The sequence below is a fragment of the Netta rufina genome (genome assembly GCF_964035555.1).
Source record: "Netta rufina genome assembly, chromosome: 4".
Taxonomy (NCBI): Eukaryota; Metazoa; Chordata; class Aves; order Anseriformes; family Anatidae; genus Netta; species Netta rufina.
This window is the reverse complement of record NC_140127.1, coordinates 34,808,782-34,832,965: the sequence shown is the minus strand read 5'-3', so window position 1 is coordinate 34,832,965 and position 24,184 is coordinate 34,808,782. Positions and strand designations below refer to the sequence as shown.

At 34.3% G+C, this 24,184-nt stretch overlaps 1 protein-coding gene across 1 annotated transcript in view; it reads right to left on the bottom strand.

Annotated features, from left to right (window-relative positions):
- The window catches only part of TTC29 (tetratricopeptide repeat domain 29), a gene marked incomplete at both ends in the record, with an annotated part of 119,303 nt that overhangs the window by 61,774 nt on the left and 33,345 nt on the right, over positions 1-24,184 (bottom strand). Inside the window, 2 exons of the mRNA XM_084285767.1 lie at positions 9,200-9,285; positions 10,191-10,403. Coding sequence (XP_084141893.1) covers positions 9,200-9,285; positions 10,191-10,403 — 299 coding nt within the window. The remainder of the gene's footprint in view (positions 1-9,199; positions 9,286-10,190; positions 10,404-24,184) is intronic.

Sequence of the window (24,184 nt, the reverse complement as noted above, 5' to 3'; positions counted from 1 at the left end):
AGCGAGGTCCTTTAGAGTAAAAACCTACCCAAACCTCAAAGCCAGGTATTCTCATTTATTATTATTGTACAATTTGAAGCCTTTACTGCAAGAGACATTATTCTAGTAAAGGTTGTTGCAATCTTTATTTAGTACTGGAACGTAATGTTTTTCCAAACCAGCCATTGTTGGCATATTTCTTCAAAATAAAGCATGGCTTAACAGTCTGAAGTGAAGAAGCTTCATCTGTTACCCTTTAACAGCAATATAAGAGGAAAAAACAGTTTATGTATCCTTTCCATCCTGACAGATGTGACAATAGCTGGAAACACTATGCCTGCCAAGAGCTTTTATCAAGTATGTTATAACAACTAGTAATAAGTGTAAATAATAAATGGCTACGATCTTATGGGAAACGGTGGCAATACTAAACAATTTTTGGTACTTGCTGATGGGAGTCTGCTAGTCTTGGAATTCCCTGGCTTCCCAGTAGAGTTTTGGCTTGACAATAAACAACAGTTTAATACTTTATCTAATCCCAGCCAGGAGGTAAGTTCAACAGCAAGCTTTTGCAGATGTTCACATCCAATAATCTATCCATAATTGATGAAACAGGGAGGTCAGATGTAATGGTTGCTACTATTCCAGCAACAAATAAATGGTTATTGACAAAACAAGTCAGTGTGGCGCTGAGTGCTGAGCAGTGACAAGCATGAAACAGTGCTGAGACAGAGGTAGTGATGTGAATACAGCCCTTCATCTTGAGAATTCCTCAATATGATGTGTGGCATGAGGGCCACTCTGACACATAAGCAGATGGAGGTGACTTGTAAAGGAAAAATGAGATTCTACAGGCACATAAAAGACAAAGGCAAAGGCGGAGAAAGAAATGAGAAAGGGGTGGACAAGACTGGATATTTGGGTAAGTGCAACTATTGTTCAGAATTGTTTTTGTATTAGCAGCACTGTGATCCAGATGTCTGGACTGCTTTTATCATGCTGCTGTGCCTACATGAATGTACCTGGCTGTCAGACTGCCGTAGCCTCCTAAGACCTTAATAACTGTACTGTATGCCTGTGCATGCTTCAATGCTCATTACTTCTTAGACAAAGTACCTATAAATATCCTCCTTTGTGCTTATTAATATCTAGTCCATTTGTGAACTAATATTTTTAATTGCAAAAAGTTTTCCTAGCTAAAAGCAAACAAACAAACCCTTAGATTTGCATAGCACTATGGAAAAATATTAGAGAAACTAGGAAGGTATGCAAAATATGTAAGTCAACTAATTTTTTTTCTGCATATGTATATAGAAGTCAAGCAAAAGTTCTCATTCAGCTGAAAACCTCATATTCTTTAAATTTTAACCCATGTGAGAAATGTAGTAAAAGAATTAATAGACTGTTTTTATTGACTGAATAAAACTTGAGTCATTTACATGCAAATAGTCACTTGAAATCTTTTGCATCCATTTCAGTGCTAAAAGATAGTATTTTTACAATGTTTACTGTGTAATATTCTAATATGAAAAACAGCAGAATGAAATGGTGGCCATTATTGCTATATGTAGTCATAAAAAGATTTCAGACAGAAATACTTTAAATATTAATATTACTAAAATCACTTAAAGCACCAAGGAATGTTAAATCGATTTATTTAGAAGTACAATTTATTTCACACTTTGCTACCAATTCTTTTGATCAGCTCTGAAATAATACATAAGCTGAAAGCAAAACAGCAAAACAAATTGCTTCTAGCAAGAAAGCTGCAAGCTTTAGGTTTTAAAGTGGCACACTTCAGTGTTTTAACATCTGAGGTTATTTATCTATCAAAGGGCAAGTCTGAAATTCTTCAAAATCAGACGACTGATCTGAGACCTCCTCTTCTCCAACCTAGCCATCAATGGTTCTGATCAAGCAAAGTTGTTAAGCATTTGCTTACAGCTGAATATCAGTCATCTTGATGAAGTCAACAGGAATAACCGTATTGAAATTTAAAAATGCATTTAATAAGTAACTTGCTGTAGCTTGAACTATACCAACGTGAGAAACCAATTTAATTTCAAAAGCCTTACTTTATAGAATTTTTAAAAGCCTGATCATTTGAACTAAGCTATATGAAGGAAAATAAAGCCTCTCAGATGATGAATGTATTTGTATTTAAGAACTGAAATTCCAAAGTTTGTACAGTGTGGGTGCCAATGCTCTGTTTCTAAAAACATATGAAAGGCCCGACTTCTCTAAGTAAATTATCTAATAGAATTAAAAATTTCTTAAAGTTTTTCATCCATTTACTGCAGCTCTAGTTATAATACGTGTAAATTCTCTAATCGACACATTACTGGCAGTTCTTAAGATCTTTCACGCTATTATTTCTCAGATAATATACAGCACTTAGATGCAACTATCTCTTTCCCTCAATTATATGCAGCATTTAGGTTCTTAAGTTTAACACACCTAAGCTAGAAATCCAGCATAGTCTAAAGCAGATGAAGTAAATAACCTCTGTAACATCTCTATAAAATACAGTGCTTTGTCTTTTCTTTCCCTAGCCTGTGGGAATGAAACAGATGGAAACTTGTATATCATCAGTTATTTATTTATTTTATTTGATACTGTAGGAAAAAAAAAAAAAAAAAAAAAAAAAACAACACAACATCTTAAGTAGAAAATATCTGCCTTAATCCTGTATTTTAAGTTATGGAAAACAGCAGTTAGAGTTTTAGAAAAAAAACTCAACACAGGTAAATAGATGAATTGTAACCCTATATCTCATAAAACAGACACTGTATAGTTGTGGGCACAATTTGGCTCCTACCTGGCCTGGAAAAGCAAAAGGAAGAGCTATCTCCACTGGTCATATCCAGCACACAGTACTGCTCCATCCTGTTAGCTATGCCAAAGAGGTAGGGGCAGAGCAAAGGCTCCATTCATGACTGCCAACTGCTCTGCCTTCCACGCCTCGGTGAAAAATGAATGGGAAGATATTGTTATTCCCTTGCAGAGTAGTTTGAGAAGATTTTATAATTTTGTCCTCAACGTTTGAGCATGCTCAGCATGTCAGAGCTAAGCAAACCTCCAGTAAGTGACATTTTGCTTCTTTTGAGTTCAGACACCATAATAGCAAGCTACAATATTATGGAAATGATTGGAATCTTATGAATAGTTCTCTTGATCTTAGGATAATATCTGTTACTACTATTTACTTGCTTCGGCACTAATATTCTCATTAATGTTGCACACCAGCCCCCTCCAGTTTTTCTGCTAACTCACACAGTGTGTGCACGCATGCATGGACACAGATGCACGTGTGTGTAAGGTAATAAAAAAATATATATCTTCATTTCATAATAGATGTCCTGGGTCAAAATTTTACAAAAAACATAGATAGAGTTCTAAGTTTGGAAAATGTCACAACTTCTAAGTTCAGGATGTTTAATATGTATATTTTAAACAATGCTACTTCAGAACTATACATAAAAGCAGTAACTTTCAGACCATTTTGGAAATAAAAACAAACACACAAACTGAACAACGTCCTCCTCACAGAGCCCCAAGAAGTGGGGTTTTAAACTCATATTCAGATTCCTGAAAACACCAGTGGTCACATAGTCCTAATGTTTGAAAAAGGTCTTATAGGTTTATTTAATGGAACGTATGGTCACATCTGCAGCTCACAATCTTCTTGCTCTTTTGGGGTGTATATATGATCACATTTGAAGTCACAGTAGCCGAGATGAAAGTCCACACTTCTACTGCATTTTGGTAGCCAGTCTTACAGAACATGAGATCCCATGAAGAGGAAGGCTGATAAGTCAATGTTGCATTTACCTTCACTGTTGCTATGGCAAGACATGCTAATGATCTGATAATCTTTTGATTGGCTTGTAATGCATGAACTAATAGTTTTGCTTGTTTTACATATTCCATTTTTTTTTTTTTTTTTTTTTTTTTTTTTTTTTTGTAATTTGACTACTGTAATTCTGCAACACTTCATTTAAGAGTGTTTTCTCACAAAGTGTATTATTGTGGTATATTTATCTTGACAAATCTCTAATTTACTGTGGGGAGCTATCCTGATGCCATTAACCAAGCAGAATATAATTTGAACTGCAGGCTCAAAAGAAAAATAATACCATGTTCCAAGGCAGTTGTAGTGGACACCATATCACCAAGGTGTGAGTTAGTCTGGTACACAGAAAAGTACTGAAAGAAAACAATGTCATTACATCTCAGAGCTACTTGCTATTTTTTCCCCTAGTTTTAATCAGGTTTTCAAGAAACTGGATCAAATAGGAAAATGATTATCCAAATTAAACCAACAGAAGGAATTCATCCTTCACTAAGAGACTGACAACTTCCATATCCAAATAATAAAATAAACTTTTCACTTTAAGAATTAAGTGCTAAATTAACAAAAAATTGATTGATTGATCAGACATTCACTTATTCTCTGAAGTTTCATCTCTTCTTTAGGATTCTCAACTCAGTTAATTCCTAATTTCTTACTTCCCTCAGTATTTGAGTCAGTGTATTTTGTCAGGGCAAAGTTCACCACCAGTACTAATTGTTCCCTTTTTTTTTCTCCATCCTATCTTCATCAATGCCTAGCAGTAGCGGAATCTCTCAGAAACAAGAAATTTAACGTTGCAAAACTAGCTCACTAATTCCAGACCCTCAAGAAGAAAATCTTTCTCTGTACATAATCCACTGTCAGAGTCAAGATCAGTCAGAAGTGCTTACTTTCAAGGCTGACTCAGATTTTTGTCTGGTCTTTTATTCCTTAGATATGAAAAATACAGAATTTATATACGAGTACAGTTTTAAGAACAATTAAAAAACTGATTCAATAAAAGCAAGGCCTCTAGAAATGTTGAGAGCTTTTCTTAAAATTGTATGCTAAATGCCTTTTCAAGCACGTGACCCTATTTGCTATGCTGAGAAGGTTATACTTCATCAATAATGGCTAAATATCCACTATAAATGGATAAAGGACAATCTGACTGATGAAAAAGAGGAAGTCTGAAATAATTTCTATTCAATACTGTCTTTTGACATTTTTTCTGAGCCTCCATTTAAGTGTTTCTTTCTGTAGTGAAAACAATGAAAGCTTAAATCTAAACTCAGTTTTCTATCCAGACACCATCCGCAGAAACATGTCTTGAAGTTCAGCCTCCTAGCAATGCACTAGAATAGTAAGCAAACCTCAAAGGAATGATGCTCACTATTCTCAGCCACCTTTTACAATGCATGGGAGAAAAGAGAATAACATGCAGTCTACTTTTTTGAGTACTTTTACTTGCTAAGATCCTCCTTGATGTGCAAATTCATACAGACACATGGGCATCATCTATATAATTAAATATAACAGATGCAATTTGATAAAATATACTATGTACAATCACTTTAGAATATCTGTATCCCAGATATATTTACTTACATTCTCTCTACTTGCATGAATTAAAACAAAATTTTCAGTTGTTTTGATACAGACTTCTTCAGAAATTAACTTTATGGTCATAAATCACCTCTGATTACTTTAATAGGGTCATTTTGAATGTGAAGATGCCTTTATAAGTTCATAAATTTTCTTGATAATTTTATGCCTGTGGCTTGTATACCATAATTCTGACAATTGATGCACGTGACATTATGTCATAAATTACCACATTATTTTGGCATGAGTCTCAGTGCTCAAGAACACCATCTCTATTATTTGAATATGTAACATATCTGAAAGGATACATATATGCAGGATTCAACATCAAAAATGAAAGAACACTTTGAAATAAACAAATGTTCAGAAAGGTACGAGAACTGGAATCTTCCTGATAATTTGAGATGCGACTAATTGAAAGAGAAAAAATCCTTGATGCCCAACACTTTGAAGCATTCTTGATTCTAGTATATATATATAAATATATATAAATCCCATATCATTAGGTTTCAATACCTTATGTAAGATTTCAAATGACATAAACGTGTCTCACTTAATACTGCACTTGTTATTTAAGCATAAAGAAAAACAAACAGTAACTTTCACTTTAAGGTTAGTCTAGTTGCAGAACTTTCCCTGATGAAATCTATAATGCTTAAGATAAAATCTATAGTATGAGTACTTTTAACATTTTGTGTCGTATTTGGGGGAAAATCCAATAGTCTTGGTAATGATATAAAAAAACAGATGATATAAAAACCATTATGAACATAGCCCACTGATACTGAACATAATTAGTTCTTAGGCTTTTAAACTTGCACATATTTATGTTTTTACATCTGAGAGTAGGTCCACTGAAATCAATCAAATATATCAAATAAAATTAAATCAATTTGTACAGATTATACACCAAATCAAATTATGTTAGATTATACAGCAAATAAAAAAAAAAAAAAACCTTCTCCAACAAAAATAGCCCATTCAATACAAAGTGACTGCATATTTTTGATGTAATAGGCTGCAGCTTAATCATTTCAACCTTTAATTACTGCATCAGATAATGAATATTTTGAACATATGCTTCTCCACTCTGGAAGAAGACATGAATGAAACAAGTTTATATGCATGCTATGTGTGTGTGTGTGTGTTGGGGGAGGGAGCAGCACACTGAACAGCAAAAGGAACCAAGTGGCAACAATTGGAGGAAATGGTATCTGTAACAGCTGCTCCTTTCAGATTCCCCTAGAAGGAGACTGCCTGAGGTGGACCACAGCACAAAAGGATAAAGAAGATGAAAACTGATGCAAAGCAGGGAAATAACTGCTGAGACCCCTGAGTCTACACCCGAGTAGTCCCAAGCTGTGTGGCAAGACCTCTTTAGCATGCTACAGAAGCTGGTGATGAACTACATATTACCATGAGGCAAACTGGCTCCTAGCAGTATTGTCTGCATGTTATGTGTAATGATAACCAGTAGTCCTTTGGGAGCAGGATGCAATGATTTCATCTCTGTAAGCATCTGAGCTCCCCTTGGATACAGAGACCATTAAACTGAGAACAGAAGGGTAAATTTTAGGCAATGATTTCTAATTGGAGAGTGAAGACAACTTGTGCTCAACAGTACTGTCAACCACTGATATTTTACTGCTGTCTATATTGATCACTGCTAAGCACAAAAGGAACTGAAATGTTACCCCTTTTTCTTAGTCCTATAATGTACAACATATTTTCTGAATGAAAGTACTTTATTGGTTTCTTATGTAGGATTATTGGAAATGTCACTATTTTAGAAATCCTTATTTATATTGCAAAATATTAATATTTTCATTACAGGTAAAATACCATTGCATACTCTAATAAAATTTATCTATTTATGTTTTGTACTCTAGAGAATTTTCTTCCCTTTTAATTAAAGCGCATATTGCTTTCCATACCTGTCAACTGTTTTTGTAAGGCTAAAAACAATAGGCACAACCTTTTATGTATACACTTTAAATTAACAGTAGTAAATTACAAAATTCAAGGTTCCATAATATTCCTTAAAATAAATATACAAATAAATTCTGTATGTTAAAAAAAAAAAAAGGAACTTCCAAGTGATTCCTGTAACTTTTTGGCAGGGGACATGGGGGAGCGATGTTGGGAAAGGAATAGCTATAAAATTTAAGGAAAATGGACCCTGAGGAAACAATGCCAGGGCATCTAATATTTTTGATACTTTCAAGGGTAGTTATATCCCTTTTATAGCACAGAGACTGTACAGTCTTGTTCATTAATGAATTTATACTGTGAAGAAGAGATCAAATGTGCACGATGGCTTTGTTTAGCCTATTAATTTGTCTTACTGCTCTTCATCATCCACGCAACTTATTCTGACTCTCAGAAACTTAACAAGAAAAGTTGATCAGGTAAAAATACCTTCACACTTGTTGGTCAAAAAACAACGCAGATGAAACTCAGCACAAAAACAACTCTATCCTAATCTGTCATACTGTATTTCTTGGGATCAAGTATCCTCTCTTTATATTTTACAACCCTTAGATATAATTTCATAAAATTTTATGCAGACTTCTCTTTCTGAGATATTTTCATGTTCAGCTACAGACTTGGACTGAAAGTGATGTGAGAGCAGATTCTCTGGCTTCTTTGACTAGAAATTCACTATCTACAACATAAACATTCTACTTTCCAGAATTCATTTGATTTAGAAGAAAAGGCTATCAGCTTTGAAGAATTATATATAAAGATGGTCAAAAACTTTTGGAAAAATCATATCACAATCATTAAAAGCATGTAAGGGCATATTTCAAGAGAAATCTAGAACCCACCCTACTCAGCAGAAGCCAAGTAAGCAATCCTTAAACTCACACTCAATTCACTCTATTACTTCTACTGGTCTCCTTCTGAGAAGGATATACAACCACACACACAAAAAAATGCTCTCTATGAAACATGCTCATTTATAAAATACTGAATCACTGCACAGTTAAAGAAACAAACAAAAAAAAATTGTCCAGCTGATTAATTACAATAATCATGGATAAAACATTCAGACAAATACATTTTCCCACATTTTTAAGTGGGTCATTGAAAACCAAGACCTCTCTGATGACTGGCACAGACAAGTCAAGTTGATGCTTATCTTTCTTCTCTCACTGACCTAAGATGAACTACAAGAACCCTCCTTCCAGAGTTGTCACATGCGGAATTCTCACTGTTTGAATTATCGTGTATGGGAGGCTCACGGGAAACACGTGAACAGGAACTTGAAATCACGCCTCAACAGAAGAGATTACATCAGCACTACAGCTTTTCACACCAAAAGTAATTCATATTTGTTCTACATATTCTGAAAAGTTCTACGTGTGGATTGACATAGTTTTAATTGTTGCTCACAAATGTGCTGTACCAAAATACATTTTTTTTTTTTTTGGGGGGGGGGGGAGGAGGGGTTGTTTTTAATAAAATCATAGCTAAATTAAACTAGGCACAATTATTTTATGTGTGTAAGAATACAGGAAAGAAAAGCTAGTTACATGTAACTTGAGTTGTCAATTTATATTATTTCTACAGAACCACGCCTGGAAACATGGACTGTTCTTGAACTCACTGGAACCAAAGTTGCTTAAGCCATTTGGATGTTTGTCTGCAGAACTAGATACAGTTATAAAAGGTCTGTGAGGCAAACCTCTACACACCTTTTCTGCTATACAAAACTCCTAAGATGCCAAGGAGGCAGTGAAAGGCATTGGGAAAATTAAAGCAACTTTAAAATAAACTTACTGATAATGCTGTCTTTTCTTCTCCAGCAAAATGATATGCCAAACTTAAGCAATATGCAGCCTCTCCTTCCATCTTTTTATCACCTCCTGAAGAATAGATTAAAGTTACAGTTACCAGTGCAGTCTTAGCAAAATTTCATTAGCACAGACAGGTCTTGCAGTTTATTAAACAACATGTAGATATTTACATACTACAGTATTTTTTTTCCTTTCCCTTACCTTTACCATTTATATCTTTTTATCCATCCAAAACAGAGCTGCTTCTATATAGATAATTAAAAACACAGGCCATAGATTTAAACAAAGTTCAACAAGAAAGTTCTACAAAATCAGGGGAAATATCTTTCAGTAAGTAATAAAAGTAAAGTAGTATCTTTCAGTAAGTAATGCAGAACAGTCAATTTAATGTGTTGTTCTCTGATTGTGAACTGTTTAATAATATAAAATATAATAATAAAAATTTTCCCTTCAGAACATGGGCATCTATTAAAAAATAATTTGTAAACAAAAACAAAGCCTGTAGAAATGAACATCTAAAAACATCTTTTGACAACTAAGTAGTAGTAAACTATCTAAAAAGTCTGGAAGATGGTGCTTATTTGCAAGTAATAACTAACTATGTAAAATGAAAAGGCAGACACCCAGCAGATAATATCACTCAAATATTGCCAAATCAACAGTGACTAGATAATAAAAAAAATCTCAACTTCCATCAGTGACCTCACTGTCTGATTATGGATTCACTGTTTAATACCATAATATTTTCCCACAATATCGGGTTTTTGGAATTCCTTTTAGGAATCTAAACCATTCTTTGTCGTCAGCAAGGTCTTTCTGCTTTAGTGAGATCTGGAAGCGTAATGATAGCAATTGCCTTTGACTTTCAAAGGAAATAATCACTCAGTTGAACACCTGACACTTCCTACTTCAATCCTGGGAAAATCATGGCATGCACATCAAATAGAGGAACGTGAAAGTTATTCTACACCTACCTGCTTTTGCCATTACGAAAGCTTTTCTTAGCATTTTGATGGCCTGTTCTTGTTCCTTGTTTTCTAGCATTTTGTCTGCTAGTAATGTATAAATTCTCCAAAGGTGCTCACATGCCAGTGAATTGTAAGTACGGCCTGCCTCATCCTTCCATGTTGAGCCCTCTGTTAATTGATAAAATGCTTCATAATGCTCAGCAGCCTTCATGACGTGACCTGAAAAATGTGATTCATAATTACAATCAGTGTAATCAACATTTTGAGAAGTTATTAGTGTATAATCATTTTTTATCGCTAGAAAGTAAATTGCATCCCAATCATTTCACAGATATTTCAGAAATCTTCAATGTCTAACTATATCTAAGGTGCTGGAACATACTGCCAAATTTCAGCTACTGGTAATATTGCAATTTAAACTTTTCACATTTTAAATTAGTTTTTCTTTATAGATGTTGAAGGTCTATGATCCCAAGGGTATTAAGACAGAATTTTCTAGAAAATACATCCATTACAGATTCATGAAGACAGCCTTTGTGGATCTCAAATAAAAAAAAAATAAAATAAAATAAATCACATGTATGCATAAGCCATCACAGCTCAATCTGTTCCTCAAGTTTCCTTTTCCATAATGAAAACCTGTTGCAATGTGGAAAACAGAGGTATCAAAACTGTGGAAAAGAACCTTTATTTAAATAAATGAATTGAAGAAAGACAAAGAAAAACAAAGAAATTTATTCAAGGATTATTAGTAGACCAACTCTGGTGAGTCTATGCTGTAAGATTACTGGAAGGGCATGAACCATTAACACATTAAGTATTGAGTCTGGAGTAACACACTTTAAGGTCTTCAAATATAAGCTACTCAAACATCTTTAAGGCGAAAGAAAGTTTAATTCACTTGAACATGCAATTAATTCCTCCCTCCCTTGCTAGCTTCAGCTAGCTTTTTACATGCAGTCTAGGAGATATCCAGGCTTTCTGGACAGTGGAAATTCAAAGCCCCTTGAAAGAACACGTTTTTTTTTTCTTATACATAAGGAAACAACGTTAGAGGAAAACTAGTAGAAAGCAGGTAAGCTAAGACCATTAGCATACAAAACACATTCCGGACAAAGTACCTTGTTTTACTAAGGATGTTCTATAGCAAGGGAGAATTGCGAAGGTAACCCTTCTTTCACCAGTTTTTGTGTGAGAGAGATGGAGGAGTTACATCCCGTGCATAATCAATATATCAATTATTATTTCTATTAAAAGCTGAAACAGGCAATTAACTAAGTTTGCTTAGATGTGCTTGCAGCTAACACCTCCTCTGAAACATGATCCATAAAAAATGGATACTGTTTTGTAGGCTTTTTACAGTGCTTGCATTCAAGTTACAAAAACAACTGGTAAAGAATTGAGAACCAAGGATGGAAGAAGGATCCTGTTTTCTATTTGTACGAAAGGAAGGGAGAGAAGTTCAGAGAACGGCCTGCTTTAAGCACTGTAAGGCAAAACAAGGCTAATCCCCCAGGCCTCCAGCCAACCCAACAGTACTCAAGAGCGAAGTGCCAGCTGCGAGGGAGGACATCCTACAGCCAGCCTTACTCGGTTCCGCCAAAGCAGAGGACATGTTTTGAAGAGAAGGCCCAAGATATTGGAAAAAGTCTTACTGCCACAGTAGGTACAAGACCCTGTAAACTGACAGGAAAACATGTATATATTTTTTCCAAAATATCACATACTTGACACAACACCAAACAAACAGAAATGCAAAGTGAGATTATCATGACCAAACCCAGCTTAGTTTAAGGATTGAGCGCTGGTAGATGGAACAGGAAATGGAGATGCAGATGTGCTAAACCCAGATCACTTTCCATTCTAAAGAGAATTCCAAATTTTATTTGGGTTTTTGCCTACCCAGATAACTTCTTAGGGCAAGTCCAACTCAGAAATCAACAGAATTGCAGTTGTCCAAGTTGCTGAACATAGATCTTAGACACTAATTGAAGAAACTGGTATTGGCTTTCTAACAAAGAATGGGAAGGTAAGTTCAACAGGTTGATCTAGCATTCTATCCACTTGGATACTCACAAGAATAGTGTCCTCCTTGGAATTCTCCCCAAAGTCTACAAACCAACGAACTGTGTCTTCCAAAGGATATAGCCATGCATTTATGTGCTCTAGTTTTACTACACCTGTAAAGGATTCTCTAGAATAAAAGAGTTTAATTCATGTATAACTCAAAAACTTCTAGTAAGAATAGGAAACAGTAAACAAATGAATGGTATCACCTGGACACATAATTTGAAACTGAACAGAGTATCTGAGTTTGTCCTAAGACACTTAAATATAATCTTTTAGATGGACATTCATGTTAACTACATGTGCATCCCTCAGAACTATTGTTTAGATTGTCAGGACGATCAGACATGGTAATTCCTATCCATGCTCCCTCACTTGCAACATCCCCTTGAGAAAGTTTGTCAGTTTGGAAATTGAGCTCATATATTCCATGTACCCCATAGTTCTTAAGAGCTGGCCTAACCATAAGAGCTTTGAGCTGGCATCCTTTTTGCCAGATCTCAATGAAAACTCTTTAGAGGACAGTCCATATACATCAAGCTTCAAAACACAGAAGTAGTATATTCTTTTTTTTGTAGCACTCAAATGGAACTAAATTAAAATACTTCATTAACTACCCATAAAGACTGTGATGTAAAAACCAATGCATTTACATCACAAAAATGCCAAAACGATGATGAAAAGAAAAAAAAAAAAAAAGCTAATTTTAAAAATATTTGCTAAAACAAGGGAGGGATGGAATTCCTGACCTGAAAGCCCTTATACAGATAGAAATTTGCTGACTGAAGACTCTTTCAAGAAATACTAGCAATTTTACTAGCAATTTGCAACCTGCAGACCTCTCAAATTTGTGGAGGGTAAAACATTTCAGATATCGAAATTCATTTCTCCATCAAAATCACCTGAAATCCCTTTTTCTCATTGGCAAATGACATACCATACTATTTACTTAATCAATAATATTTATGTGAACCTCAAATGCTTGTGGAAAGATAATGTCTTCAGGGGGATGGCAGGTTTATTTACTCTGATGAGTTCGTTCAGTTGGAATTGCTCTGGCCAGCACATTCTGATTTTTAAACTCTTAACTATTGTAACTGTTAGGAACAGGCAGAGGTGGATGCTTACTAAACATTTTGAAAAGCATTTCTGAGAATAAGAAAAAATAATCTGAGCAGTGACAACATAGAGTTTTAAATGACTTTTGTTGTCAATTAAAAAAAAAGCATAAAGAAAAATTACAAGAAAAACAATGAGTAGGAAAATAATTTGAAATAGGTTGTAGAATTATATCCTTTATATCTGTAAGAATTCAAAGAGAACATCCAAAATTGCTTCTAGGAAATCCATATTTGAAAATTCTACTTGCAAAATTTGACAGAAAGGAGTATAACTATTTTCAGTTAACAAAATTAACAGCAATTACATATTTATTCTTCCCACTGCCACACAGAAATTAGCTCAGTGCATACTAAATGGAAGAGGTATCAAAGATTCTCAAGATCCAGCTTTATAAAAGCAATCATAAAGCAGAAATGAAACTCCTACAACATATACACTATCACTAGTAAAGTGTTATAGTTCAATGGAACTCAGGGCATAACAAAAGAAACCCTATCTGAAATAGTTTAATCACATATGGGAAGTAAACACTGTCATAATGTAATTTTGGGAGTAAAGAATCAATTTTAAACAATTATATCAAAATGATATAATTGACAAAGACATGACTCAGCCAGTAACGTATCAAATTTTGGCAATGATGCTCATCTTCACAGCAACTATGTATGTATGAACAAAGATTTGTGCTACGGCTTTCATTGAACTTCGTTGCTTATAAGTCAAAAAATAGATTTATTCATTCAAACAAAAGAACTCAATGTAATTTCATAAATACTGAAGAGAAACATTTTCATATTATCTGAAACTTCTTTTATAATTCCTCTTCCAAAAACCTACTCCAAAGTATACATTTGTTATATCAAAATAGATATTTTCAGGAAATTTCAACCAAAATGGTGACTTCTATTTTGCCTTTTTTTTTTTTTTTTTTTTTTTTTTTGAGTAGAAAGATTGACTAGATATTAACACAAATGGGTTTAAATGTGAAGCTGCCATAAAAGCAGGCACATAAATGTAATTCTCCCAGCCGCTATTTTGATGCACATTTTTGATTCCATGAATATTTTATGAAATGGCCCAAACTAAAGCCATATAACATTCCTGCATTACTGATGCTTGCGCCCGTAAGCTACAAACATTAGAGGCATGATTGAGTGCATTAAAATGAACTCATTCAGCAGTGCATTGATTACTTGAAGGAGGGAAGAAAAAAAAAAAAAAAAAGAGTTACTCCCACTTAAGAAAACAGCACACAAACCTGAAGTTTTCAGTACAGAAATTAAAGATAGCAGATTTGAATAATACGGTATTGAATAAATAAATTCAGTGCAAAACTGTCTAGAGTTCTTTATACACAATTCTGACATTAATTAGGTGAGATGTTAATTAGGTCCACAGATCGCTTCCAGTAGTGCACAGGTAATTTAAAATGTCACAATCTGCAAAATGCAGTGACTGACCTGTTCTAGCTCCATGCCTCAGCAGTACTGAGAGCACCTAATGATTTCCTTTTCTACCAGCTTGTACATTTACCAATGAAAATAATGCCACATAAACAATTGCATAAAAAAGTGACAGATCTGTTAGGTACATTTCTTCAGCAGCACTGGTATTTGCAGAAAGCACATTTAATTCTAAATTGTAAACATTTGTTGAGGACTTTAGAAAACATTCCACTTCAGCTTAAAACAACAACCAAAAGAAACAATAAAGCTTTACATATATATTGCAGCATATTTTAGTTTAGAAGTAGGATATCTTTTGTAATCATTTCTTTCAACCATACCATGTGGACATAAAATCTGCTTGAAGCAACAGATAATGGTAGAAAAAAAAAAAAAAAAGGAAAAAAATGTTATTACCATTTAAGAAGATATAGGTTTACATTTCATTTTAACTGCTTGAACTATTTGTATTATTTTTATTTCTGACATTCAGTTATGATAACTATGCTAGCACTATTCAGGCTGAAATTGTTAAAAATCTTGCAGTTTCCAATGTGAGCCACTATCTACAGAGTTTATAAGTCTTCAACACGCACTGGATGGTCAAACAAAAAACTCATAATAACCAGAAAAGCAAGTTCTCATTCAGTAAGTAGCTGAACCACCCTGGACTCCTGAGGTCAAGTTAACTGTACGGAAGTCACTGGAACTGATCTTAGATGCAAACCCCAAGTTTATGTAGCAATCTGCAACAGCAAGACAAAATTATGAAAAAGATTTAGGATAAAACTTTCCCCTTCCATAGTCCTGCACTGTCAAGATAAACAGTTATTGTCATCTACTATACAGGAGTTGACAACATTGTTTAGAAAGATGCCACAGAGATTTTTAGCAAAATGACATAGGCAGTTAATAAGAACACTGTAACGAACATGCTTGTTCATCATAGCATATCCTGACCAATTTCCCACTTTGACAACACACCAGTAGCATAACTCTACTTATATAGAGTATAATATACTCCTCAGAGTATATATAAGAGGCTCTAGGTCAACTGAAAGCTTGCCAGAGCATTAGAAATCTTGAAGCTCGAAAGGAAGGAGATAGGAGGAAAGCTGAGCACCACACAGCCTGGGATATGGCATTGGTGTACTGAGACTGCAATGCAAGAAGATGGTATTTTATGCTCACTTGCCTGGGCCAAGAACTGCCGGGCTAATCCTTGGTATTGCAATGTAAAAATAAATAAATAAAAATATTATATATATGTATATATATATATATAATTTCTGTTGACACTAGTTAAGCAACTATCTGTTGTCCAAAAGGAAAAATAAAATCACGGGAATCCAGTGAGAGCTAGATCACTATGTACAGTGATACTGTATGTATCACTCTAATAGGTCCATGTCCTTCTTATTCTGGTGGTCCCAAAGCTAAACACCTTACTCCAGGTGGGATCTTACAAGAGCAGATAGAGACAATCCCTTATTGTACTGTATTACAGCATATCATCTATGTAAGATATTAAAAATGCTTTAAAAAGATGTTGTTTAAAAATTTTTTTTAAGGGACACCTCATAAACATACCACCACTTCTGGTGCCTGCTTGCCTGTCTGTCCCTAATTCCTTCCCCTGGTTCTGCTACAAAGACTGCAGACAAGGAAGGGATTCCCACGTGCTGAAACAACAGCTGCTTTGGGGATAGTTTTCTGTGGACCAGCAAGAGGAAAAACTGGATTAACAGAAGGGCACATTAACAGATGAAGAACTGCTGTGAAAAAACTTATTCTTAAAAGAAAGCATGGCAAGTACAGGAGGAACAGGCACTGGTGCAGAGGAGCCCAGAACAAATATCCTTCTCTCGCCTTTTTCCAGCTACTACACCGAATTAGAGAATTTTGTACCCTCAACATTCTTGGTTAGCTCCAGGCCTTCTTAAATTGCCTCTGGCTCTACATAAACCTTTCTAATATTCTCACTAGGAGACATACTGCTACTTCTCAAGACCTATTGCCACAACTCACAGTAAGCCTACAAAGAAAATCTGGTGTCATTACACGATTTCTCCTGAAAATGTATGTGCACACAGCTTGCATGTACTTCACAGAGTGGGACAAAACTGACAACATACGGACACACATGAAAGATGATAATAAATCAAAGAGTGATTTTACACTAAATGTAACTCTTAAACGATTCCAGAAGTTAGAAACACATCTATAAATACTTGCTTACTATCCGAACCACATTATTTTACTGATTTTCCCCTTTGCTTTAGACTTACTTAGCTTACTTAGGAAAGAATAATGCTTTGGGGATTTTCACAGAAGTTTAGGTCTGCGATGAAATCTAGCATCTCTGAAGACTTTGCAACACTAATTGTATGTACTGTTCCAAGACCAGTGCCCAAATACAGGGGAAAAAAGAAGAAAAAAAGAGAACAGGTCACATATGAGAATTCTACTAACTCTTCTGTTACACATCCATGTTCAAAGGAACCAACATTGCAAATTTTGTTATACAATTAAAATTCCTTTAACTTTTTAGGTTAACATATTCTATGAAAGCAGCATTTGTCAAATGTCTTCTTCTGACTTGTTTGATTGTACATAAATACTATTTGATATAAATCAACTGTAATCTAGAGGAGAACTTTGCAGACACAGTGCTGAACAGCAGCTGAATACTGTTCAGTGTACCCCTTTTAAGAGAATTTTTGCTTCCTGGTAACATTCAAGACTTCGTTTTCATACTTGCAAAGCATCAACAGAGTGCTTCCTACCTACAGAGGCTATATAAAATGCAAAATAAATTCAGAAAGCTCACAGTTTAGGGCTACAGCCTCTGATTATGAGCAGGCCTGCATTCAGTGAGATGTTTGAACTTCATGTTTCACGAATATTTCAGTGTTCATATGCAGGTACCAAATGCAGAGAGAGAGGTGAAAATGCAATGATGAACAGTGAAATATGACAAGTTTTGTGGTTTTATTCTTCAGGGCTTTTTTTTTTTTTTTTTTTTTTTTTAAAACGTTGATATAACCAAATGAAAACAAGTTATATCATTATTTATATATCCAAAAAGGATATATGATCATTATCTTTTAAATACAGAAGGTGGCACTGAAGCAGATTAGTTTCATTTGAAATTGCATTTTTGCTAACTCACATCAAATGCTTAGCTCAGTTTAAATAATTTTTTTAGTGATTAGGTTTTATTCAGATTCTACCCCTACTCCACTTACTTTCCACAACATCAAGTTATAAACTTAATATCAGATGCAATGCTCCCGCACCAGAGCTGTTGTGTAGATAATCTACTTCAAAAGGATGCTTGGAGCACCAAGGTTGGACTAATGACCTCCTGAGGTCCCTTTCCACTTGATTTATATGATTCTCTGAAGAGTAAGATATATTTTTATTAATAGTTCTGTAATGTTTGTTTTACATATGAATTCTACACATTACTGATAATGGCTGTGGAAATGCAGTCCCATTGACAATAGCTTTACTCCAATCAGTTCTCAGTTCCACAGAGAAGGCACCTCTGGAAATAGCATCTGCTCTATCAATTACTAAAAGGAAACACTCCTTCAGGAAAGTTTATCTAATGTGATGACAACTGCAGATTCAGCTGCAGTATTCCAAGACCTTGCAAAGCTTTGAAGAAAAAAAAAGTAAAAAAAAAAAAAAGTGAGTGGGCAGCTTTGAATGAAGCTTCATCTCAGAACTACTCATTAAGCAGTAAATAATTAAAATACCTGGAAAAGACAGGTAAAATACAAGCAGAAATGTCAGTAATAGACATGAAAGAGAAGAATTAAAAAAGCAAAGAAATAATTCATTTGAAGTTTTAATAAAGTTTCATTTGCAGTCTTGTTTAAAGATATATCAGACTTTAGGGATGTAACCTAATTACATTTTTATCCTAAGTTCTATTCAAAGACCTTGGACTTTGAATCTTTAACACAGATCAAACATAGTATAATTTACTCATGGCTATCAATACTTTAAAAAGATCTCTTCATTAGATGCCATAGTCTTATGAACACGCACATAAAGCAAACAGGACAACATTTGATACAACAAACTTTAATAAAGGACACAATTCTTATTGATATGTATATATAAACAATTAATGAGTGCTACACATTATATTCAAGTGCACATAAAATGTTTTTTCTAAAATATTTCTGATAGAATAGCTTTCAATTTTCAATGTAATAAACAGTAATATTTTCTTCAGTAATGTTAGGAACTATTTGAATTGAACTTTACAATCACCAAATACCTAAGAATACTTTTTTTTTTTTTTTTTTGGCATATGTGATAGAATTTATATGGAAAACACAAATTACACAGGTTAGAATTAGCACTATTGCGGTGCTATGAATATTTTGAAAAGCTTTTCATTACAAAGAATACAGACTTGTCCCTAGGTGTTATATTAAAACAGAAAGATTCTCCATTTGAAGAATGAGCATAGGAACATGGTAGTGTTGGTGAAAGGATTTAGCAAACCTGATTTTCTTTTCCTAATGCAAAGAATATTATTACGCACAAGGAAGTGGTAATAAATATTGCTTTAAATCAACTGATGGAGAAGCGTGAAGACATTTTCATGGTATTAATTTTCAGAAGTGAAAAAAAAGAACCCTGCAGAAGTCTTGCTGAGTTTTGTTACTCAAAACATCTTCATTGCCTACCAACACTTCTTAAAAAATAAAAATTATTTGAAGAATATTTTTTGATCAATTCAACAGGCCCTTTTTGTTTTCACATTGTGTTTTCATAAGCTTTTTTCAGACTTTCTTTAGAGTATACTAATTTGAACTGAAAACACACAATTTCTGTAACTTCAATTTAAAACAGTACCTGCCAATTCAATACTAGTAACAACTGTGTAATAATAAAATGTCATTTATCTGGGAACTACATTCTGTACTTGCACGAGGATGAGCTCAATTATTTAATAAGCCTTTTAAATCTGTCCTTCCCAAGAATCTATCTGGATTTATGGCTGCTTCTGTCAGCCACTGACTGACAGAGAAAAGCATTGTATCTGAAGTCTTGATCTCCTAGTAATTTTCTACTTAAAGCATTTAAATTATTTACTTATATTTATTTATACATTTATTTCTATTTTTTTTTCCTAGCTAACTCATGCATTCAATTCTTAAGCAATCAGAAGAAAATATAACTGCTTTATGAAATAGTGCAAATGCAGAATAACAGAAGTTACAGTCAGTTTATATGATGAAAAGTAAATGTTAAAAGTGTTTAAAAAGGTCAAAATGGACATGCAGAACTCTATTTCCATTAAGGAAACACTTCTTTCTGAAGTTCCCTAATGCAGAGACTCTTTTTAAGTGTATGTTTCTACATAAGCTCAAAGATAAAATTTAGCAATGGGTATATGCAGCCAAAGGTACAGGATTTGGAAACCTGTGAATAAGTTCTCAAATCTGAGCTATTTGTAAAGTCCTTTTTCTGAAAAAGTTGGTTGGGATCAATCTTAGAAATTAGCAATCTGGGATACGCAACTGGAGTGGGGGATATCATGTCAGATCAATGGTATTTGGTTACTTCTGGATGTGTTTTGTTATATAAAGAAGAACTAAAAGTACAGATAATCATGCTATGCGACTTCTACAGAACAATCACTAGAAACAGACATTTTTACTTAGTCTACAAAGGAAAAAAATCTATGTGACAATGCTGTCCCCCAAGTGGATTAGGAGTGAACTTCACCTTCATTTGTTAAGAATTGGTAAGAAGTCCACAGCAGTCAACAGCACATCCACATAAATCTTTCAGTTTATCACAGCACACACTGAATCCGACCAAGTGCAGGTATTACAGAAGCAAAAAGGAAGCGGTATTGTATAAACACAGAACAAGAAGTTGGTTCCAGCCTCAAAGGATATACAGTCTAAATCAGTAGACCTAACATTCACCTTGTTTAGACCACTGACATGTTTTGACCAGCACTCAGGCTTCCTATAATACTAATTTAAAGAAGTACATTGACATTTGTATCTTTAAATCCCTTTACTCTTTTTGGTCAAAACCATGAGACTCCCCAGTATAAAGACAAAGAAAGAAGAAAGGAAATAATGAGACTAATCTCTTCTCAAAAATCACAAATTTACCTGGCCTTCCTTACCAAGAGGAATCTCACAGATGCAAGGACAGGTTAAACCAAGAAGGCCTTTATTAGCTGAGCTGCTGCTTTGACTTTTGATTCTGAAAAAGAAACATGATCCATTTTAGGTTTCCCTCCTCCACTGGCAGACCTGCACTTGTGAATACAACAGTATGGACCTCTAGATACCAGCTATACACCCTACAGTGGAAACATAGCATTAAAAATGCAGGTTGGCTAGTTTATCAAATGCAGCAATATTGTTTGTTATCAGTAACACTTCTGCACCCTGTGTAGTAAAGAAATTTATCACTTCATAAATGTTGTCCCACTGGTTTATTTTATTTACCAGCCATTTCTAATTTTGCAATCGGACGGTAAAGGTGCACTTTTCATTTCTACATTATACAGCACAATGAGGATTTGCTGTTTAAACAGACTCGGCAGACCTGCAATACAGACAATGGTATATAGTTATCTTAATGTAGAAGGTGCATGTGGGCCATCCATCCCCCAGGTTAATTTTATTCTGGATATCCTTAGGAATCTCCTAGCAAAAGACACTACATGATAATATAATTAAAACAAATTCACAAAAATTACTCAAAAAAGCCTGAGAATTTTCAGAAGCAACTTTAGGTTTTGCCTTTATACATTTTTTTTTTTTTTTAGTACTTCACTTAGCAACATTAGCATTTTTATTTTTTATTTTTTAAATCTAAATATAAATTATTTCTGCCTGAAGGCAAACCAGTTGGGGAAATTTGCTTAAATGGGCATATTTCCTCTGCATAGATACTCATGAACATATGCTGAGTTTCCCTCAATTATTTATACATTACATTTTTTAATTGAAAAGCACTTGCCATAAACAATTAAAAACACAAAATCAACAATTACTTAGCGATGGATTAAATAGGGCCTGCTAAGAACAAGAAACAGTCAGTTTAGTTATTTTATGTTCCAAAGCAAAAATATGCCAGGAACTAACTTCAATTTGTTGTTTACCAAATAAACTCAGTAATTAATAGTTAAACTTCAAAAGCTTGAATCAAATGTCCATTAAACTCAAAAGGAATCTTTCCACCAACTTTTGCAATGCCCTGATTAAAACCTTTAGTTTCAACAGTATGGTAAAATGACAGGTAGAATCCTAATCCTTGATCTTAATCCAGATCTCGAAAGTCTATAAGAACCCTGCTTTCGTACATAACAAATTCATTATTTTATCAATTCCCTTGTGTTCAGTAGGCCTTTCCACCAGAAAAGTCTCTACCAAATCCTAATATATAAAATAGGCTGTATTTATTAGATGCAATTTTTTTTTTTTTTTTTGGTGGTGGAGAAATGCTCGGCTCTAGCATAGCATTGCCCTGACTGAAAACCAACAGGAGCTTAACATTGCTTACATTTAAGGCAGAAATGGACCAAGACTGAACACTTAAAAAAAAACTCTATTAATTTGCAGAACATGACAGGTTTTTTTTTTAAAATGTCTAAATATATTTCAGAAAGGACTAAGGAAACCCTGATCAGGAATTCTTTAAGATTTGGAATCTAAGAGCATATAAAGAAAGATGAAATAGGGTTTATGGATTAGCTGAATGCCATAGCTAACAGTTTTGCGTGCTGTACCTTTCTCTTACTTGTTCTGCCTGCCTTTAGTGCTTCTGGTCTGTAAGCATTTCAGAAAAAGTATTACCTACACTTTTGTTGATCCTTACGTGCTAGCAGAAAATAAATCCGATGACTAAGCCACCACTGCATTGAGATTAATGGCATAATTTTCACACATCTCGCAGTTCTCGTACCAGGGGATATGCAGTTTCTGGCATGGCACTGATTTACACTTGGAATTTGTTGGGGGAAGTTTTATTCATTAGACTCTACTGTGAAACTTACATGATTTTTCAAAACTAGTTACTTAAATGTACCCAGAAACATCTCCAAGCACGGCAGCCAACAGGTATGGAAAAGTGCAGCTGTTCCAGTAAACTCCTCGAAAACAGTGTGGATGCATGAAAACTGCCTATTAGGAAGTACTTGCAAAGCTCCTAACTGCCAAACTCTATGCCCATAAATAATTGCAAGGGAGGGAACTGCAAATTAGCAGAAACTAACAGCAAGTGTGGGACTACTAGCATCACTTTAGCACTATCCTGCACTCCTGTGTCCACCGACATCCCTGGATGCTCTTTGGTTTATTAATACAGGAACCAAACCATGGCCTGTGAATATCTACCTTCATTGCTAATGCCTGAAAGGTAACTGTTGAGATCCTTGCATCATTTGAGGTTGGGAGGATAGATACTCATAATAAGATCATAGTGATGATGTTTTCTTTGCTTCCTCCAGAGTTCTTGATGTCACTCTACCTGCTCCACTTTTTTTTACTCCCGTACTTTTTGTAGGGGTTTGCCTTAAAGGAAGAGTGCTCATGCATCTGTACTAGAAGAACACCATCAGATATGTTCATTAGTTACCTTTAAGCTTGTCTCACAAAGGAGAATTGCTTGACATTAAGGCTGAAATTTTGGTATCTGGACTACTGGCTTTAAAGCACTGGCTATATAGATATACATATGTACATACCTATACACCTATATACAAACACTTTCAATGGCCATGATGGTTGCTTTCAGAACAAGCACACCCTCAGATGTCTGTTTTTATTACATTTTTTGAACATATGGACACATTCCATCTGATCCTGTTACAACCTATTTGAAGTAAATAGCTCCTATAAGTACAAATTCTTTGTTTCCCTTTGGCTCCTGTTTTTACTCATATAAGTTATCTGAAATTTTCAAATGCATATATTTAAGTTCTACATCATTTCTTGCATGATAGATGTTAACTATTTAATACAAAACAGAAAGCCCTCAAATATTGTAATGATGAGCACTGGTAATATAAGAACACATACAAGCCAGCACTGGCCATTATTTATCAATACACTCAGCCTTTATTTCTTCTGTAAGATACAACAGTGCAAACCTGAACTTTTTAATTAACGTTAGCAGAAATTACACTAATAAGTTAGAACTATCATAGTCTGTCCTCAGACTATAATAATTTTATTCTGTGATATACAGAAGAAATACATGCATTTATAATGAGGATTCTGATTATTTCCAAAAAGACATCCAAAACACAAGAATAAAAATATTTTTTGAAATTCCTTTTCTTTCTTTTTTATTTTTATTTTTTAAACTGAG